The 21,725-nt window shown below is 36.7% G+C and overlaps 1 protein-coding gene and 1 long non-coding RNA gene across 12 annotated transcripts in view; one reads left to right on the top strand and one right to left on the bottom strand.

Moving 5' to 3' along the window:
- Positions 1-13,415, bottom strand: part of LOC113639465 (BAH and coiled-coil domain-containing protein 1) — a 66,091-nt gene extending 52,676 nt beyond the window's left edge. For 6 of the 11 annotated variants that reach the window (XM_027141303.2, XM_027141307.2, XM_027141312.2 and 3 more), the window contains exons 1-2: positions 13,115-13,414; positions 10,119-10,453 (exon numbers count right to left, since the gene is read on the bottom strand). In XM_027141303.2, coding sequence (XP_026997104.2) covers positions 10,119-10,290 — 172 coding nt within the window. In that variant the 5' untranslated portion in view covers positions 10,291-10,453; positions 13,115-13,414. Of the gene's footprint in view, positions 1-10,118; positions 10,454-13,114 lie in introns of all 11 variants that reach the window. The other 5 variants (XM_027141304.2, XM_027141308.2, XM_027141309.2 and 2 more) reach the window with 2 other exon arrangements.
- Positions 13,416-14,246: 831 nt separating this feature from the next.
- LOC113639473 lies at positions 14,247-20,626 on the top strand. Its single transcript, XR_003439840.2, has 4 exons — positions 14,247-14,590; positions 15,276-17,239; positions 18,685-18,941; positions 19,192-20,626. It is a non-coding gene; the product is annotated as an uncharacterized LOC113639473 (long non-coding RNA).
- The last annotated feature ends 1,099 nt before the right edge of the window (positions 20,627-21,725 follow it).

Genomic DNA, 21,725 nt, shown 5'->3' with positions numbered 1-21,725 from the left:
AGTACAAGGCTGGTGAATTCACCCCAGATGGGACACTGACACATCACAGGGCAAAATGCAAACACACATTCATACCTAGCGGCAATCTAGCATGCTCAATGCACCTATTGACATATATTTTCTTGGAGGAAACCAGAAAACCTAGAGGAAACCCACTGAGAAACATGTGAAACTCTACACAGAATGTAACATGAGCACAGGAAGAAAACAGGGAGCTGTGAGGCAGCAATACTACCTACTGTGCCAGTGTGCTGTCCATATTAAGTTATTAATACTACTGATATAGTTATTCCTGTTGTTGTTCTAATGGTTAAAGTTGCTGTGGTGTGCTGAGACCTGAGAGAGCCCCCAGGGGCAGCAGGGCAGTCAGTCGGGCAGATGAAAGGAATCAGTGTTGCACCTGTTAGGCCCCAGAGGCTGTAGCCACGGAGGGGGTGAGAAGGTGAAGAGGTTTCCAGTGTTAATGCTCCCCCATCATCATCACACATTCTCCACATGTTCCCTAGAGAGACATCCGGGTGTGTGTCTGCACGCCTCTCCATCCGCTCTCACAATCAGTCCCCTCCGCAACGGCCTTCTCGGAGAATATCCACTGGTAATAAAACTGAAATTAAAAACGACTAACAGATGTCACGTGCGACGTATCCGGAGGCACACAGGTATCCTGAAGGGAAACCGTCAGACAGGACGGGAAGACAGACAGGAAGAGTCTTTTATTTTAAAACCATTACAAATCAAAACTCAAGGGTGTTAAGGCAGGATGGCTTTTCATACAATGCATCGCACAAAAGGAAACGACCGGATCTGTGCATGCCTGAAGATCACCAATTGAAAACTCAATTCCCAGAATCCCTCACTGACACAAGAGTCTCGCTGAAACTCATTCCATTTGAAAAATCTCCATAGTCTGCTGGTAGAACATGTATAGCTATAAAATAAACTACCCATGATTCCACTAGAGATTTGACAAAAGTGTTATATTACCGACAGGCCGCCATTGTTTACATTTATACGATTTAAGAATTGCTCATTTGTATTCACTTGTTTTTATCTACAGCACAATATAAGTTGTATATGGAATGACCCACTGGTTGTTATAAGAAGATCAATGGCAGAGTAACACAACACAACATGATACAATGCAAATAAAATTCTTTTCCAGTGTTTTATTCTTCTTACACTACAGCAATTGGCAATGTTATGGAACGTCCTCAGTTCAAGGTAATTCCTGTTACTGAGCACGTTATAGCAGCTATAAACAGTTTCTCCATTATGAGCTCTCTCTCTCTCTCTCATTCTCTCTCTCTCTCTTTCTCTCATTCTCTCTCTCTCTTTCTCTCATTCTCTCTCTCTCATTCTCTCTCTCATTCTCTCTCTCATTCTCTCTCTCTCATTCTCTCTCTCTTTCTCTCTCTTTCTCTCTCTCTTTCTCTCTCTCTTTCTCTCTCTCTTTCTCTCTCTCTTTCTCACACTTGTTCTCTCATTCTCTCTCTCTCTCTCTCATTCTCTCTCTCATTCTCTCTCTCTCTTTCTCTCTCTCTCATTCTCTCATTCTCCCATTCTCTCTCTCTCATTCTCACACTTGTTCTCTCATTCTCTCTCTCTCATTCTCTCTCTCATTCTCACACTTGTTCTCTCATTCTCTCTCTCATTCTCTCACACACACACTCTCTCTCTCTCTCATTCTCTCATTCTCCCATTCTCTCTCTCTCATTCTCACACTTGTTCTCTCATTCTCTCTCTCATTCTCTCACACACACTCTCTCTCTCTCTCTCTCTCTCTCTCTCTCTCTCTCTCTCTCTCTCTCTAAAAAAAATCAATAAAACAAAGAATTGCAGCTTGTCATGTTTCTGAAAATCCAGAAAGGTCAAAGATACAGCTGTACCTCTGTCACAAAGTGCTGACACAAAAGACTTTCGTTCGAAAAATGCTAATTAAACACCTCCTCACAGACAACATGACCATATCAATGAATATGTATCACAAAAATAAATACAATAATACAGGCTAAAAGCTTAGATTTATCAACACCTTGATAAGGATCCAAGTATTCTGTGGAATAATAACTCAAAAATTCAGCCTTCGAAATATTTATCCAACAAGACATGAGGTTGACAGAATGGGAATGTTGGTGAAATTTGTTCTGTTAAAAACATCATAAAGAAATGAATTTTTAAAAAATGTAAAAATATATATATTTTTAAAAAGTTTAAATAAATAAATAAAAATCATTCATGATTCACGAGCATCAACTATACGAAATTGTCGTTTTTCCAAAAATTCTCTATAAAATAAAAGTTTTTCTTTTTGAATATGAAAATTATTATTTTATTGTTATTTTTGGAAGCTACACACTGGTTCATCCTCCACTAATGTAATGTTAGTTGGTTTTTCCATAGAGAATGTAACAATGTGGATGTTGAGATATATTACATAAGTACATACACACACACACACACACACACACACACACACACACACACACACACACACACACACACACACACACTATGCAACAACAGACATTACAGAATGCATTTTATTCATGTCAGCATGAAGCATTTTTACTCCTAATCAATGATTCTGCTTGCTTTCTGAAGAACAATGGCAGAAAATAAAATTCAGATTATATTTATGAACGTTTGCTGGCTTTATACTGTGTGTTTTTTTTTAAAGGGGGATGAACATCACCTCACATGTGCTTTGTGCCAGGAAACCTGCCTTTAAATTAAACAGTTTTTTACAGTGACTCAGCATGGACTCACCCAGAGGGTAATGAGTCTTCTTTTAAGTCTGACTATATTCCAATGGCTTAGACCTAAAATACCTGTGAAATATATATTATAAAGGAGAAAAACATTTATGTATGTAATAGTGAGAATACGGTCAAATAATTATTCTACTGTACAAATTTATCATTGTATCCCTTAAACAATGCCACTTATTTAATGTCTTATAATCATATTAATTTCTTTTTTATTAGATCAGTCACAGCTTTTGTTATAGTGTCTTTGCAAGACAGTAAACATTGTGAATAAAGTCTTTAGCAAATCTATAAAAGATCTTGGATCTTTTATAAATGGAATTTTTTATATTTTTTTTGGTATGGTTTTAAATCCTGTCAGAATTTTAAATATGATGCTTTTAGCCAGCTATCCTTTACAGTTACAGTCTCTGTGACTGAAATGAATGAATGAATAGAATGAAAGGAAGAAAGGAGGAAGGAAAGAATGAGTGTGAAAGAAAGCTAGAATCCTCTTCACCTGCTTCCAAGTTCTCTAAACATCTCTTTGGTTGCCTTGACATCTCTCTCTCTCTCTCTCTCTCTCTCTCTCTCTCTCTCTCTCTCTCTCTCTCTCTCTGCTGAACGGCGCTTACTCAGCTGATGTGTAAAAATAGACAGAGGCGTTTTGAAATGAAAGACTGGTAATGCAATACAGGAAGGTGTTACCCAGCCTGCTCGTCTCCTTTGTTTTTGACCTGCCTGGGCTGCAGTGTGGGAAGGGTAAAGCATGCTGCTACACTGTAGGGCATTTGGCACTCTCTTGCGTACACATATGCATCAACGGCTCTCGCGGACCCCAGACAGACTCCCACCCTTCATGATGTCGTTCTCCCCTCACACCATCAACAAATAAACCTTGACTGTAATAGGCGGAAAGACAGACACGGGCATCTACAAAATCTCCAAAACAGATTCCTGCTTGTTGAACAAACAGACAGAACAACTGATGTGATATTAAAAAAATGGATTTTTCAATGATTTTGAATGTCCAAAGAGTTTCCCAGAGATTTAGAGAAACCAGCTGCACAGTTACTCGGATGCTACACTGGGTTCTTCAAGAGAGTCTTCACTAAGATTTTGCAAACACAGCCACTAGCATGATTATCCAACTGTCAAAACTACTCATCAGATTATTTGTCTGTCTGTTCTTCAAATGTCCCTGCCAGCCCAGACCTCATGCCAAGTGTGAGCATGGTTTTTTTTTTGCCCAAATGGCACAAATGTGCAGAACAAATGGGTACGAATGAGCATACACTGCTCGAAATGTCAATCAAAAGACTAACAGCATTGTGATTTGAAAGATAAGACTCGAAACCAAAGACATTTCTGAATTGAAAAAAAAAATAAAGTGTGGCATGCTATCAAAGGAAATTAGTCTCCAACCTACCACCACAAAGCTAAAGATTTTCCAATAGCAGAACGTCACCAGAAGTTTTAATCCCTCTTACAACAATGCAACCTGTCAAAGCTAACAAATGTTTTGCTTATTAAATACTTACACGCCGTACTTTTCAAACATGATCCGTTTATAATTACGTTTAATGTCCCAGAACTTCTGCCAATTAAGTTATTTGATATTATCGCTCACAGTATAACTGATAGAAGCAGTCATTTGCTCAACATCCTTTTTCATAAGACTTTCCTACATCCGAATCCTTTGCGTTACAGCTTTACCTCTTACTGTTACAAAGCACTGATGCTTTACACTGGAGACTCCTTCGAAAAAAATCCAAAAACAGACATAACCTTGCAGTTGCAACATTAGAAATGATAATGCAGTACAACGAGCATTATAGAAAACCTTCTGACCAATCAGATTTGAGAATTCAACAGCTCTGTGGTAAATTAGTCATTAATTGTGAGTTCCTTCAAAAAAATCTGAAAGAAAAAAAACAAAACAAGAAATGTCAGAAAATTAGGAGGTGTTAACTAGTAAAAACCGTCTGCGGTGAGAGGACGGGCTTTGAGTGGGCAGCGAGCTGGCATCAAAAAATCTTCTCTGTGGACACATCCTTGAAAAACACCAAGCAATTAGGGTAAATAGCATCCACAATAAACAGAACTGACAGAAATGACATCACAATATTCCAAAATGTTTTTAAAGCAGAGAAGGAGAACACTGGCCAAGCAAAAAAGTAGAGGAACCAAAATTTCAACCTTGTTTGATAATCTCCTGAAAGCTACGAGTGATCCTTTAAATAAATCCACCAACAATTTTCTGCAGTAAATTGCACCGCTACTGAACGTGCAGCGTACTTTTCCGAGGATGACGATAAATGCTGTTATACTACAATAAACATACGACCCATTAAAATGATTTTTGATGAGTCATTTTAGTTTTGTTCTCGTATCTCAAATACGGTCGCCTTTGGTGCTTGTTCTTTTGACTAAATCTGAAAATACTGACCAGTTTAAGTCAACGTTTATTTGTACATGGCTTTTGACAAAGGACATTGTCACAAAGCAGCTTTACAGAAATATATAAATTCAGGATCTACATTATAGAATTTTTTTTATCTTTAATAAGCAAACTAGAGGCAACCATAGCAAAGAAAAACTCCTTCAGGCGATATGAGGAAGAAACCTCGAGAAAAGCTTCAGGATGGCAGAAACCTTATCCTGAAAGTTTTGTGAGAAGAGAACCCTGATAGAGTAGAGAAGGACACAACACAATCTCCTATCCCAGTGTCCTCAAAAATGATGTTTGCTAACAACCAAAGAAAATAAAACAGGAGTTAGCTTTATACTCGCTAGCTGATCTGTTCTGTTATTAGCTACATTAACAATGAGGCAAAGTTTCCCTTTACAAATGGTTTAAAAGTGAAGAGGTGTCATGCTGTACATTTTACAGCACTTCGATGCTACGACGGCCAACAAACACCTTCTTAAACAGGGCTGGAGTCGCAGCAGGTCGTAAACAGGACACACACTTTCTTAATGCCACCAAACACTTGTGTTGGTCTTTGAAGTGCAGCTTGTGCATACCGCTTTCCTCTAGGGACCTTGCAGCAATGAGGCATTCAATCAAATAGTATTTATTCCACTGACAACAAAACATACATAATCATTTTGAGGAAAGCAGGCAGGTCACACGGCAGCTCGGGATATCCAGGCAGGATACAGAATGCAGGGAAGTGGTGGGGACGTCTTACCTCAGACACAATAAAAAGAGAACAGAAGGCGCGAGTGTGTGTTTGTGTGTGTGCGTGTGTGTGTGTGTGTGTTTTTATCTTTAAAGAACACGCCGTAAAAACACACACGCACAATGGCCCTGAGGTAGGGGGAGATGGCAGGAAATGGCTTTGCTAATAATGATGCTGACTTCCCTGTTAAAGGGTGTGTATGTGTGTCTGTTAGATCAGGAGGAACAAGATTGCATACACAGGTATTCTAACGACGCATACCTATTAGCCGCCATGTACCGAGATTAGGTGCAGCGCCGCACTACACATCATTTCAAGGAAAACCTCTGATCAATAACCATAACTTCAACCTTCTAAGTAGGATATAATCTATAATTGAAGCTTGCTGTAACAAAGAGCAGCACACTCAAGACTTTTTTTTATTATTATTTTCTGCTCGAGACACGTGGGAGAAGGAGATGAGACGGAAGTGTCATTTAAAAATCATAAAAGAAAGTTTGCTGAGCTCATTAAGGTGAAGATTCTTCTGTTAAAAAAAACATGCTCGTGAACATATACGCTATATACGAGCACACAGTCACACGCCCACATACCCCCCTAGGCGGCATCCCTCACATGGATGAAATGTCAGATGGCATGCTGCTGCAGGTAGATAATGGCTATTATATGCAGCCTGATATTTATGAGGAACTGTCAGGGAATCTCAGCAAGCCGTCGCTCCATCTGCAAGCGGCGCAGCCTGCTGGGCGAGGCATGTTTCACCAAGAGGAACAACAGAAATGCAGCAGCTGGGAGAAGTGAAAGCTATCCGCTTCCCCCAGAAACAAGCTGCTGTTTCATAATTCTGTGAGGCGACGCCGGTGTGGTAAAGACACGAGCGTGCGGCTGCCAGAGATACCTCTGTGTTTGCAACTTTGATATTTAGCGAAATTGGGTTTCTACATATAACAACATTCAATCCTAATACATGTAGCATCTTTACATCTCTCTCCCTTTTTTTTTTTTTTAAAGAAATTGCGTGTGTTGCTTTAACCTCCTGGAATGGGATAGAATGGGACAGAAGCAGTTCAGCACAATCAGCAAACAAGTTAAAGAAGGGAAAAAGAAAAAACAACCATCATTACCACAAGTACCACCAGTGGCTGACGTTAGGAAATGAGTTGCTCTGAGTGATCACACGGCTTGCGTGATCTGATGATGATTCAGATGTCTGTAATTCCAATGTTTGGTTTAAATTTTGTATTTGCCGTTCAATTATATATAAGCTACAGGGACTGGTGCATGTAATTTAAATTCATTGTCCTATTTTATCTCCAGACTCCAGCACACTGGTTTTCAGAAGAAAAATAAAAGGCTAGTGTGGAAATTCTGAGCTTCAAAATGACTTGCGTAGTGGGTAAACCATGGAGGAATTACAGCTTGTTTCTTTTTTTTTTCATTATTATTATTCATTTTCGCTTACCAAAATTGGAAAATCGGCTTCTCTGGTTTTATTTGGCATAACAGACTCGTACGTAAGAGCTCAAAAATCTAGCCCCGGTTCTAGATACAGTGTTTTTCCGCTGGAGTCTGGTGCTGATGTGTCGCAACATGAGGATCAAAGACGGTGTCAGTGCAAATCATCAAGTCATGAATAAAAACTCTTAAATAGATCAGAAGCGAACAGGAGTAGAAGCCTCCAGCATGTCTTCCGAGAGTTCAAGGGCAAAAGCGTACAGATGAGATGAAACTGTACTACATTAGTGTGTGGAAAAGAAGAAAGAAAAATCCTTCAATCAAGGAGGAACTGGGTGAAAACCAGCACGATTCCAGGCCATGTGGAACAGGAGATACCAGTGATCTAGTGATGTCACAAATCTCTAAATCAAAAAAAAAAAAAAAAAGATCTAAACATGCCAATATTTTATGTCCAACATATTTTCTTTTCTAATCTAAAAAAAAAAAAAAGATTTACCAATATAAATACAATTTCCCTTGAAATAATGCTGACGTTCCATAATTCAACCACACTGTCATCTTTTTTTCCCTATTTCATATCCAATACGCTGGAGAACACAACTGTATCAGCAAAATCTGCTACGCTGACCAATTACTTATGGCCTGTACTATACAGCCAGAGCCATTTTTTTCATCCTCAAAAAACAATACCCCATCTATCTCACCCTACGAACACGGAGGACATGTAAAGAAAGATGTGTGTGTGTGTGTGTGTGTGTGTGTGTGTGTGTGTGTGTGTGTGTGTGTGTGTGTGTGTGTGTGTGTGTGTGTGTGTGTGTGGTGCCACAGTCCATGGGAGACTTACAAAAGACAACACATCCGGTTAGTGACACACCTGTACCCTTTAGCTAGCATTAGCTTAAATGCTCTCTGTCGCAACATCTGCAAGAACAAAGACAAGCAGCTAAATCTATAAATATCCCTGTGTGTGTGTGCATGTGTGTGCATGTGTGTTCCCCCATACATATGATGCTATTGACATTTTGTACATAAAAATTGTGCTTCTTAATTTGTGCATGGATAATAATAATAATAATAATAATAATAATAATAATAATAATAATAATAATAATAATAATAATAATAATAATAACAGAAATATGGAAATAACAAGTGCAAAATGAGTCTGCATTAATCATTGATGTAATTGATATGATTGCCGTGTCCCATTGATAATGCAATGATGTTTCCAAGTTAATTAACTAATATCTGACAACCGCTTCAGCTATTTTTATGTTCACATATTTATTAAACCCGATTAGACCAAGCGGATCGCTTTGCCAAAAATGAATATTCTGCCTGATTTTATTCAGGACTACACACTACCATAACAAACATGCATTCAACAGCATTTTGAAACATTCAGAGAGACCTATGGCATAAAGCTGTTTTAACATTTTAACTACTTTAACTTATATATGCTATGTTATCGTGTATTATTATTATTAGTTAAACTAAATAATACATCATTATGTGTGTGTGTGTGTGTGTGTGTGTGTGTGTGTGTGTGTGTGTGTGTGTGTGTGTGTACTTATATGAATTTCAAAAGAATAAATAAAATATAATAGACCTGCTCTCTTGATAAAGGGTCATATAACCATAAAACAATTTCCATTTCCTGACTGGAATATGACACATAAACACAACTCATGAGCCGCATTTGTATTGCAATATAAAAACAGATCTCTTTAAATTCCGCCCGGCGTCAGCTGGTAAATATTTAGAATAGTAGGTTTCAGTGGCCTGCTACATTCATGACAAAAGGACATGTAGCAGTAAATCAGTTTACCCTGCTTTACTTAGAAGCAATAATTCCTCCTTGAGTGTCAGATGATATGATTGCAAATTGTACTTGAAGCATGAGCCAAGACTGCACATCTCATGGACGCCACAGCAGCTTCAAAAACATTTTTCCAACATGTCTACACACTAGTAATTTTATAAGTACGTCAATACAATACTCGCTATACAAAAAAAGCTTTCTGGACATGTGTACCTTTGTCGATAACTCACACAAAATACCACTGCAAAATCATATGACACTTGTGTGCACTATGGATTTTACATCAGGCACAGTGCCAATAGGAAATAGAAAATTGAAAAAAGAATAGAATAATAAATAAATAAATGTGGTTAATTAATTTCATAATCAATCTTAAAATGCTTCCTACTAATTATTAATATTATATACATCATATTATTAAATTGTCTAACTATCTTTGTATAGTGTGTGCGTGTGTGTGTGTGTGTGTGTGTGTGTGTGTGTGTGTGTGTGTGTGTGTGTGTGTGGGACGTAATTGTATTTCTTTATTTTAATTTAAGGACATCTATTTAATTTAATTACAATTCTACCTATATTTATATAGACAAATATGGCTAAATTCTACAACTCAGTTTTTAAGTTGACTGTTTTTATAAACTCTCGAATTTATTACATTTGCTCTCTGAAATATCTGCCTTTATTCTGATTCCTATGGCCTCGCACATTATCATTACCCAAAGCATAATGACCTTCTATCTTGTCAATCATTAAGAAAAAATATCTGTGTATAAATAATCCAGATCCTGGATTATAATCCATTGATTTTGATCCTACTCGAAATGCACCGGTGAAAGCAACATGTTCGTCACTAGAAACTGCTCATTTCTGTAGTGCACGCAATAGACTGACGAGCAGAAAGGGGAAACAGACCTGAGTGTGTGCTCATGGGCAGATGAGATGGGTAATATTTCCCAGGCGGGAAGGCAGCGGCGTGCTGCACGGTGCCGTGGCCGCTCGACGTGATCCGCGAGGCGGCGCGGTGAACTAAAGCGCCCCGCTCGGATAGAAGGTGCGTCGGAGCGCCGAAATCCCGGCTCTCCATAACCGCTGCGTAGCGCGTTATAATCCCAAATATTCCGGCGGCGTAGAGACCACAGCGATCAAACCAAAGCCATATATTTATAATCCCTCTCGCTGGGCGTCGGTGTCGCTTTCAGAGGAAGTCTCGCCTCTCCTTTTGGCGGCGCGGCTCCCGATCATGTTTTCTGCAAAAAAAACAAAAACAAATAAATTAAATAAATAAATAAAGGAGAAAATGACACGTTTGACTGACGTGCAGTAATATTCACCGGGAATGAACCGGGCAAGACAAATCCATTCTTAATATGTGGAGATATTTATTACTATTTACATACTATACATAATATATATATTACACGTATAAACTACTACAATAGCGATGGTGAACAATAGACTTTCAAATAGAGTTCACAATACAGCCTGGGATGCTTTGAACTGCTTATTGTTCTGGGTGTTGTATGTTTTACACACACACACACACACACACACACACACACGTTATATATATCTCGCTCTCTCTCATATATATGTATATATATGTTTGTGTGTGTGTAACATACAACACACACACACACACATATACATACATACACACACACACACACACACACACATATATATATACACGTGTGTATGTGTGATTTTATATATATATATATATATATATATATATATATATATATATATATAATCACACATACACACGTGTATATGTATATATGTATATGTGATTTTATATATATATATATATATATATATATATATATATATATATATATATAATACAAAAGGCCCCAATAACAACGCACAGATTATTAGTTGCTAAATGCGACACTATATTGTGGAGCAATGAAGATTTTCCAAACAACACAGAGAACAATATGCAAAGGCGGTTTAACGCATCGTGTTATACTGTGAAGTCTGTATTTGAATTTCCCATTGTTATTTAAAATACACCAATAATGACGCGTTACAACTTTTCATATTAATACAATTAATTCTACAGTCCATTCGACTCCGACTCATTTACATGGGATGGGATTCGCAGCTCAAATCTCACCGAGGTGCATGACGGGAGTTTGGTTTTCTACGTGTTCGTGTTTAAATGACAAAAACATGTCATTTGTCATAAATCACGTTCAGCTTTTTATAAAACTCACTCTACTCGGATTTTAAATTATGATTCATTGGGATCTAATTGGTCTCAAATTAAATAGACCATCAGCACAGTGAAAGGATTAGACTGAAATCTGTGTGATCGATGCAGGCAAAACTGCCTCAATCGCCACGCGACAGTCTACAAGGCCTGTGAACCAGGCAGGAAAGTGTGTGTGTGTGTGTGAGAGAGAGAGAGAGAGAGAGAGAGAGAGAGAGAGAGAGTGTGAAAGAGGGGTCTGAATTTATTGTCCGTATTTCTAAAATCTTACATGCACAAATAATCAGCAGATAAATCTACACTAATAGATCAACCTCGTGGGTTTTAACTAGTTCTTTGTATTTGCTTAAACTAAATAGACAGATGTCCATCCTACAGCACAAAACACAACAGACCTGGGACATGCCAGTCAAGTCCAGATAGAATTCAAGATTTTTTTATCCAATTTTATTGTCAGAATCCCAAACCTACAGCTTTGGCGGAATTTAAACGCGTGGTTAAAGAATACATTGTTGGAATACAGATGCATTTCTGTGCGTGATGGATAAAAATACAGGAGAATGTGTATTACAGGCTGAATGGCTTGAGAAGGAGCTGCCTTTGTCTCGTGCAGTCTGTCAGCCATTAACATTACCGCTCAGCCCTGAGCACAAATAACCCAACAAACGCACCAGCCTTCGTTTTCATCCACACCAACAAACACACTCGATGTACTCCATATCATCTGTATAGTCTGAATACTGAGCCTCGGTTTCTTTTTTTAATGACAAGGCGACGAATGAAAGCCGTTTTGTCTCGTCTAACAATGGCTCGTGCGAAATGCACCATACTTTATTTATTTAAAAAAAAAAAAAAAGAATAAGCCGACTTAAAAATGTAGATATTGTCTGTATTTTACGGTGCAGTCAGACACATGGGTTAGAAACACAAATGTAGGCTCGTGCGTATGTTTAATCAAGCAGCGTGAATGAAGCGAGCGTCCGCGGAAACGCTGTCCGGGTGGAAGCGCGCGCAGTCCGGACAGCGAACGAACAAGGTTCCGGTCTGTAAAGCGGCCTCGCCCATAAGAGCATAGATTTGTGATTAAAAAAACACACACACAGCAGAAGCACAGATACAAACATCTATTGTTTAAGACAAAAATATTTATTCTGAAAATAACTGACGTCACGCATGAACGTAGGTCGAATTTAACCCAGGTTTATGTGAATATACATGTATGTATATGTAAAGGATAAATCCATTAGAATATAACACGAGTGGTTACAAAGCAGACTAGAAAATGCAACCTTCTAATCACAACAAATGAATGTGGTATATATTTAAAATGTAAGCGTTGGCAGAACCACTGACAATATTAGGCTTGGATTGCATTTATATTATAGAACATTTAAAACATTCTGTTCACCTAAATAGGAATTAGAGCTTTAGTGAGAAAAATAATAAGAATTTAGATTATGTGTATAAGACGTTACATGAATATTAACCTTTTTTTTATGGTGCTAAAACATTTAAACCTCTTTCGTGTATATTTATTTATTTCTACACTCTGAGATTATTTATAATTATTATTTATAATCCCAAATACTGGTCTACATGGGATTTTTATTGTATTTAAAAATGCATTTAGATTGCAGCTGTTGTAGATATAATATACATTTATATATATAAAAATATATAGGTTACTTACTGGTATGTTAAATCCTTTCATGACAATAAATACAATTAATTAGAAGTAGACAAAAAACGTAGATCAAGAATGTTGCTGATCATATTTCAAAAATCAGACTTCAAAGATAATCCTCGTATTCCGCGCGCGCGCACGCGTGTGTGCGTGTGTGTGAGTGTGTGTGTGTTGTAGCGTCTCGATCTGCCAAAGCGCCGGTGCAGGCCGCTGAGTTCAGACCCGAGTCTCCAAACGGCGATCCTCTTCCCAAGCGCAGCTCGTGCCTCGCAACCCACCGAGAGTAAACACACGATCCCATTGGTCAAATCCGTGTGTGTCAATGATCTCGTGCAGCTTTCCGAGACACACTCGAAGCGCTGATTGGTCGAAATCTTTCTCCAATGGAAAAGTAGGATTCAGAAGGCACACGGACGCAGCGCTAAATTCAAGTTAACCACGGATCAGTAGATGTTCTATACACTTTTATGCTAATAATCTTTTAACTCAAACATTAATTTAAAGTCTGCACACCGTGACTGTCATATAGATGCACGCAAATTATCTATGCAATACTTTCTTAGGATTACGTTTTCCTGCAAATGCTTTTTTATGGGTTTATTCTAATTGCTGGACTTTTTTTTTTCATACGTTTACTGAATCATTTTTCCATGAATTAACATCAAGTTACTGAAACTTCAAGTATACATTAAACACTGGAGTTAAATCTAATACAGATTATAGACTCATAGATTGAAAAATCATAGATTATGTCTTTAACACGGTTTTCCAGTGTTTTATATGACGAGTAAATAAATAATAAGGAGAAATAAATGATTGTTCGTGTGACACAACGTTTCATATATTTTGTTCAGAAGAAAAATCAGTTATAAATGTAGATATTTAAATAAACAAACAAGAATGCATTCAGATAGTGTAAAATAGTCTGATTTAGTTTGATTTTAATCAGGAAACAGCTCGCCCTAGAGCTTTTTAAAAATGTGCACCATTCAGAACAGGATTTGATTGGCTGGCACGGCGCCAAGGCATTGTCACTCACAGAGTGTAAACAAGACTCTGATTGGCTGCTGTCCAGTCCGCATTGGGCTGTCTGAAAGAAAGAAAAAAAAAGCAATATCTGGCTTTGTGGTTTCAAGGCGTCCCGGGGTTAGCCGATGAAAAGATAAGAGGCAGACGGTTTCAAGGCGCTCCAAAAGGCGGACCCTTATATGGCCCAGGAGTCATTTGTGTGTCAGGCGTGAAGTGAAGGCACTTCGGCAAGCGGGGAGAAATAGTCCTATTTATATTATTAAAAAAACACACACGGTAGGATTCTCTTTAATGTAATAACATGTCACAGACTCCAGGGGGATATAAAAAAAAAAAAAAAAAAACAGGACGGTGGGGCGCTAACTACGAATCACTAGGCGGATTAAAGCGAGCATTTAATGCTCAAGGGGAAAAAGTAGGAGAATATGGAAGAATTGGATCAACTAGCAAGAGGTCTGTATCGTAAACACAACAGCTGTGCTTACAGATCCTTATCAAATCCTTCCTAGTTATGTTTAGACCGGAGTTCGTTTGTTTGTTTTATTTATTTATCTATTTTATTTATTTATTTTTACTAGCATCTAAATAACTATTAATATAGCGTCTGAAATGCTAACGCTTTGTTTTGCTAACCGCAATGCTAACGCTTAGTTCAGCAGCGATATAGTAAATTAGCAACAAAAAACAATTAATAATAATTTGCTAATTTACGTGCATTTAGGGTTAAAATATTTGATGTAATATATTATCGATTTTTCTCTCTTTTTATATTAACGCATTAATATATCGACTTGGACAGGATGACGATCAGGTTTGTTAGTAAAGTTAAACACCGTTGTTCTTTAACCGTGATGTCAGAACTAATCAGTACAATAATCAGTGAGGAAACGAGCATCACGGTAGATATTCGGACGTGTAACACTATTAATCGTGTTATTTTATAATCTCTTGCCTTTTTGCATATATTTCAGAGGTTGTATGAGCAAAAAAATGAAAAAAAACAAAACAAAACAAAACCAAAAACAAATACCTAATGGAAGCCTACAAGAAGAAAACTCACAGCAAGCATACACAGGCCATGGTTTTATTTCTTTTCCTGTCATTGTGATTGTGTAACTCAGTGCTCTTCCCTACACAGTGATAAATGCTGAGGAGAGATGGGTTGTTTCTTTAGAAACACACCAGGTCCTACAATGAGGGTTTGTCCTTGGCCAGAGAAGCATGTCTGATTGACACACACGCTTCCGGCTGTCATCCACAACCAACAGCCAAAATTGGATTTTTTTTTCTGCTTTTCTGTCATTGTCACCAGTGCCGTAGTCATGGCAAAGTAGATCATTAAAAATATCTAATATATTGAGATATAAACCATTATTATTATTATTATCATTAGTATTATTATGCTCTGTGTGTGTATATATATATAATATATATATATATATATAAATATGTGCAACAGGCAAATCACCTTTCTAGCCTATTCAATTATTCACAGATCATTTTAAAAATAAACATTATTTAAAAAAAAATCAAAAATAATCCATATAATCCATCTATCAATAATTTACGATCAATTAAGTTTAATTCATTGCATTTTTGATAAAAGATCCATGGTGTGGTTGTTGCTGTCTCATCGTATTATACACAGTCAGAAAAAAAATACTGTAATCTGTTTTACTTTTAATTTGTGCACATTTAATATAACAGGAATTAATTAACATATATAATTTCTAGATGAAATATACATGCTAAATGTACTAACAGCGTATGCTTCAGAAGACCACCTCAATGACGAAGAAAAATAGTACAAGGTTTTTTGTTTTTTTTCCTGACACGACCTCAATGGCATTAAAATAACACTAGAAAAGAAAATGAGTAAATGTTCATGTATGGTATACAAAACAAGTTATTTCCTGCAGATTAATGTAACCTGTGCCCTGTATAGATAAATGGCTGATACTTGTAATCATTAGTCCTTAAATAAGCACTACATAATATTATTTTCTGCATATGTCTAAAGTTTTGATGCTGCAAAAAATGTGTTGACTCTACAATTTGGGCTCACTTGTGCCAGCTTATACTTAATTGTTTAATCATAAATTTTCATAATAAGTCAGAAAATCTGTGACAAGCTGAGAACAGCAAACCAAGCAGCAACCTCAGCTGAGTCATATGATCCATTTGGAAAAAGAATCCATATAATCTGTATGAATAATTTAAAATGACCGTGCCTTGACAGGTTTAGATCGGTAGCCATTTTGAGCTGCCATAATTGAAAACGCTGAAAGACAGGAGATTAGCTGAACTTTTGAGGTCATTTGTTCTTAATGTTTAGTTAAAAAGGCTAGTAAATTATGTAGCTTTTTTTTTCATAGTAGATGATATAGTTTAGCTTTGCCAAGTAGTTTTAACATAGTTTCATGTGGTTTCTTTTGTGCAAATGTTTTATTATATTAATTCAAAAAGTATTCTATACTAAGGATAGTCTTGCATGCTTACCAACAGCAGGATGAACTGAAATTCAAACAGTGAAATGAAATGATCAATAAAAACAGTTCTCTCTCCTCTCTCATGGCATGTAAATTCTTGGAGAATACTCAGTTGTAAAGCATTCTATTGTGTCTGTCTATATTCATAAAACACAACCACCACTGCAAATTTTCTAATATCTGTGTTTTAGTATATCCCAATCCCTATAAATGATGTTCATCATCCTTTAAGCCAGGGTTTCTCAATCTAGTTGCACACAGGAACCCCTTCAATTTCAAAATAAATTACAGCCACTCCATCAGTATAGGTTTAATTCATGAACATAATCCAACTACTCAACGATTAAGCTCTTTATTCCATTGTGTACTGTAATGTTCTGCATATTTGCTGCACAAAGCCACAGAGCTTGTTATTCCAGAACTTTCCACTGTCTGAACGCATGAGGGGCAAGTTGACGTGATGTTTTTGAGTTACTTAGGATTTGGTTCAAGCGATCAAACAGGAGATAAGGACTCAAAAATAATGAATGATAACTTTGGATAATGGTGGTTTGTGATTTCTGATACTCTGCTGGTGAGGAACTCTACTTTAAGAATGACAGCTTTAAAGAAGGTATATACTTTAAATTCAGACAAATTTTTATCTCTGATGATAATTGAAATTGCATGAACGATCATGGGTGTTATTACATATAATAGGCTACTGCAGTTTACTGTAGCTTTATACAGTTTTACAGAGCTTAGACACCACGAACTGTAGCAGGTGTCTCTTTATCAAGTTAAAAATCAATATATTTTTGCATTGTTCTGATATTACTGCACAAAAAAGGCTTTAAACTATTTAGGCATCATTTTAAATGTGGACGTTGTATAAAATGTAAATCACATGTAATACAGGATCTTATATTTAAAACCTAAGCAGTCTAAAGACATCCTTTATGCATTACACAATTAAAGCTATAAGAGTGTAATATTATGCTCAGTAGAGTATATGACCACAGAGTGAGCAGAAGTTATGGTGTCTTGTGCAACAGGATGTACAGCACAATATTTTTAGACACATGGGCCAAAATTCATCTTAAGCAATCTCACAAGGATGTTACACGTGGCCTTCGTAAGTCTTCCTCATACAGAATACAGAGGGACGGTTGGACCAGTTGTTGCTGTCAGAGCTTAGAGATTAACTGGATGTACCTGTATCCAAACTTTTTCAACAGAGAGCTATATCTCAGAATTGAAGTAAAGTCAGTCATAAAAATGGTAAGCATAATGCACTGCGATAGAGTCCAGGATGGGTTCCTCCAACACGACCCTGACCAGGATAACTTTTTTCTTTCAACAACGAGGTCATGTAGTAAATGTGTCCTTTACAAGTGACTGGGATTGTGACCACAAACCACCAAGTATTAGCAAATTTTAAAAGTCCAATCCGCCTTCAAATTTGAGTGTCAAAATTTTTACGTGCGATATTTTCAAAATCACAGAACCACAAGGTTTTGAAATAAAAAAAAATGTTTGAGTAACACCAGTGCAGTACTTCTAAAGGTGCTCCATGATTTTATTCCAATAGTGTGAATGAACTATACATCTGTTTAAGACAGCAACAAAGAATCTGAATATTAAAGGGAAAGCAAATCTCCTGTTGACCTGCATACCATGTCCCATAATGCATTATGATTAACGTGGTGTACCTGCTGATTAATTATCAGTGATTAAAAAAAGTTGATAAAATCACAAAACGGGCAAATAATAAACTAGGCAAATGGACATTCTTTCTGGATGTAAGTCTAAAATCAGTCCTAAAAGCTATGTCATCTGTGCATCTTCAGGTAGCTTTAACAGGCCACCTGTATCTCCACCGTAGTAGACTTGTTAAACTAATTAAGGTACTCAGAGAACATGTTCCAACTGAAAATTCCTGTGGCTAGAATTAAAAAAAAAACGATGCTTATTGTAAATGTAGAAAATGTCGGTTGTTGTACTTCTTTTTGCATCATGGGTAGACTTGGTACAAATGATATAAGCAAGTGTGTGTGTGTATGTGTCAAACACCCACAGGATGTGACACGAAGCCAAAGGCAGTCCAGAGGAAAGAGAACAATACACGGAGAAACAAGCAGAGCCTCATGCTCATTAGCCTGCTTCATCAGCCAGAGACTGAAAGAGAGAGTGGAGCGACAGAAATATAGAGGGATCTGGGGGAGCAAACAATACGCTGATAGATGGTGTAAAGGAGAAAGAAGGAGCAATTCGTTGTGTCGGTGTTACGATGCTCATGGAACACTGATGCTTTGTGCTGTTGTAGAACAACCTCTGTGAGTGTGTGTGTTTGAGCTAAGTTTTAATGTGAGAGTCACTATTTGGATAAATAAACGTTAAAAGTCTCATTTCATACTATTTGCTTTTATGGGAAAGGGTCTAGAAGATGATAAACATTGTCCAAATGATCTTAAAATAATACAGTAATGATACTCAATCAATCAGAAAATTCCCAAAGGTTTTTAACTATCCAAGTGTTTTTTATTTTATTTTTTAAATGTCATTTAATAGATCTTTTTTTTTCAGATTTAATTGATGATAGGCCAGTCAAGTCTGTGTGCAAGCTGTGTTCATGGTAAACACAATATCTTGACTGTCACAGGTAGAAACATCTGGAATTCTTCATCAATAACCTTCATTCAGCATTGAAGAAACTCTAAATCCCACAAAACATTCCAAACACACACCACTGACAGGCAGATTGAAGATGTGGAAAGCCTAGAGAACGCCTGAGGATCTCCTGAAGGACAAACAGCCAGTATGGACATCCATATGTTTTTTTCTCAAAAGGGTTCCACTGTTATTCCTTTGTCTGTTTTCTCTTAAAAAGTTTTATATTGTTCGAGTCATATTTACATACATCTACTCTTTCAGTGCTTGGTAGCCTTTCTATTTAACCACAACCACCACCAAGATCACCACCAACACCTCTTTTAAAAAAACTAATATCATACGGAAATAAAGTACCAACTCCTCGGCTCAGGTTAAAAGCCTATGCCTGTGATTTAATTGGAGGATTTAGTCAGTAAATGTGAAAGTCTTTCTCTGAATCTCAGTTCAAGCAAAATGATGAAAGCATCTCATCTTAAATCAATTTCATTACCTCCATCTTAAGGTTTTAATCCTCTCAGTGATTTAAAAAAAAAACCTTAATAAAAAACAGCCCCATTAAGCACCCAAGCAGTGCAATTTTATTAATTGTTAAATAACACACCTTAAACCAGTGAAATGAACAGTTTATCATTCAATTTACAAGAAATTAAAAGTAGCCAGTAGAACATTTTTAACTAAATGGAGATTTTATATTTCGCCTTATACACTTATGTATAAGCGGATACAGTATATATACACTGTATATGTGTGTGTGCACATGCTCTCATGCGTAAATACAAAATATATGGTAGATTACAATAAACCTGTGCATTTAGTAGTAGTATAATTCATTTCTTCATTTTAATCACTAATAACATGTTATTTGTTTCAGCTATTCAGCCATCATGTTTCACTACACCTAATCACTGTGATAGAAATAGCATACACACATGATGCAAGAGTAATACATACGTATAGCTAAAAAAAAACGATTTTTGATTATTCTAATAAGGTCAATGGCTGGATATTGTTAAGAAATTGGTTTTATTACTTTTTCTATTTTAGGTCTGGTCAGGGCCACTATTTAATGTCCAGTGTTGCAGCATGATTTAAAAAAAAAGGACAAAAATTGGAAAGGTTGAATTTTTGGGAATTTTTTTTTTTTTAAAAAACAATGCAGTCTGTGTGTTTACTACTTCTGGGAACATGACAATGATCATTTAAAAAAAAAATCATGGCTCAGAGCCTTTGACTAGCTTTAGAAAAGCTGACAAATACAGAAAAACAATAAGTATCTTCCTGGAACATTCTCGCTCATGCATACACAGCAACACAATGATGTGCAGTTTGGGGAACAAAGCATTCAAATGCTAAAATAATCTTTCGAGAGAGAGAGAGAGAGAGAGAGAGAGAGAGAGAGAGAGAGAGAGAGAGAGAGAGAGAGAGAGAGAGAGAGAGAGAGAGGAGAGAGAGAGAGAGAGAGAGAGAGAGAGAGAGAGAGAGAGAGAGAGAGAGAGAGAGAGAGAGAGAGAGAGAGAGAGAGAGAGAGAGAGAAAACCAGGACATGAGCAATCATGCAGTTTATACGGTTGATAAAATCTGCAAAGGGAAGTGTGTTTAATCCTCATGTTCTTTTACCAATTCAAAAACAGATGGCATGTTAATAAATTAGTGAATGTATTTTATTTTAATATCAGCTATTAGGTATTTAAATATATATGTTTTTAAATGTACACATATATTCCCTTAACATGCATGGTGATTCTTCTGTTGGTGCAAAAGACAGTGGAAGAGCAAAGAAAGCAAGAGAACGTGACCAGCTATTTACTATTTACACCTTACTTTATAGACAAAGAACAAAATGACCTGAACAGAACTTGATCATAATATTCCATAATATATAGTAAAAGTATTTATAGTAGTATTTTTTTTAATATATAGCCACAAGCAGCGATTATCAGGGTCCAAGCACCGGTCTCTCCATTCATGATGGATGGAACAGTTCTATTATATTTGGCCAGAATCTTAGTGTAAATTTTTGATTATGAGATAAAAATGAAGTAATTGGACAATTAATTTTGTTATGTACATCGAACCTGTAATTGCATTAATTAACCGATTTATAAGCTATATCTATTAGCATAATATAGGTGCTTATGTTAGATATGAAATTACTAACCGTAGTTCCTCTGTTGCTAGGCAGAATTTGTTTCAAACCTGTCTCCTGTCAATCACCCAAACAATAACAGGTCAGTGGTTGTCCCTTGTCATGGTCAATTACTTCATACTTTCAACCCTTTTAGCCATACAAACAGTCCACAATGAAATCTTTCTAAAACTCAACATTTTAATATTTTGGTAAATAGAACTTTCAAGATGGGATTTAAGAAATTTGGATCAAAATCCTAGGGTAATTTCAAATAATGGTTTGGTCAATACAGAACAACAATTTAGCAAAACAATTTAGC

The sequence above is a fragment of the Tachysurus fulvidraco genome, chromosome 15, assembly GCF_022655615.1.
Source record: "Tachysurus fulvidraco isolate hzauxx_2018 chromosome 15, HZAU_PFXX_2.0, whole genome shotgun sequence".
In the NCBI taxonomy this organism is placed as follows: Eukaryota; Metazoa; Chordata; class Actinopteri; order Siluriformes; family Bagridae; genus Tachysurus; species Tachysurus fulvidraco.
The sequence above is the reverse complement of the archived record's forward strand: the minus strand, read 5'-3'. Positions and strand labels throughout refer to the sequence as shown.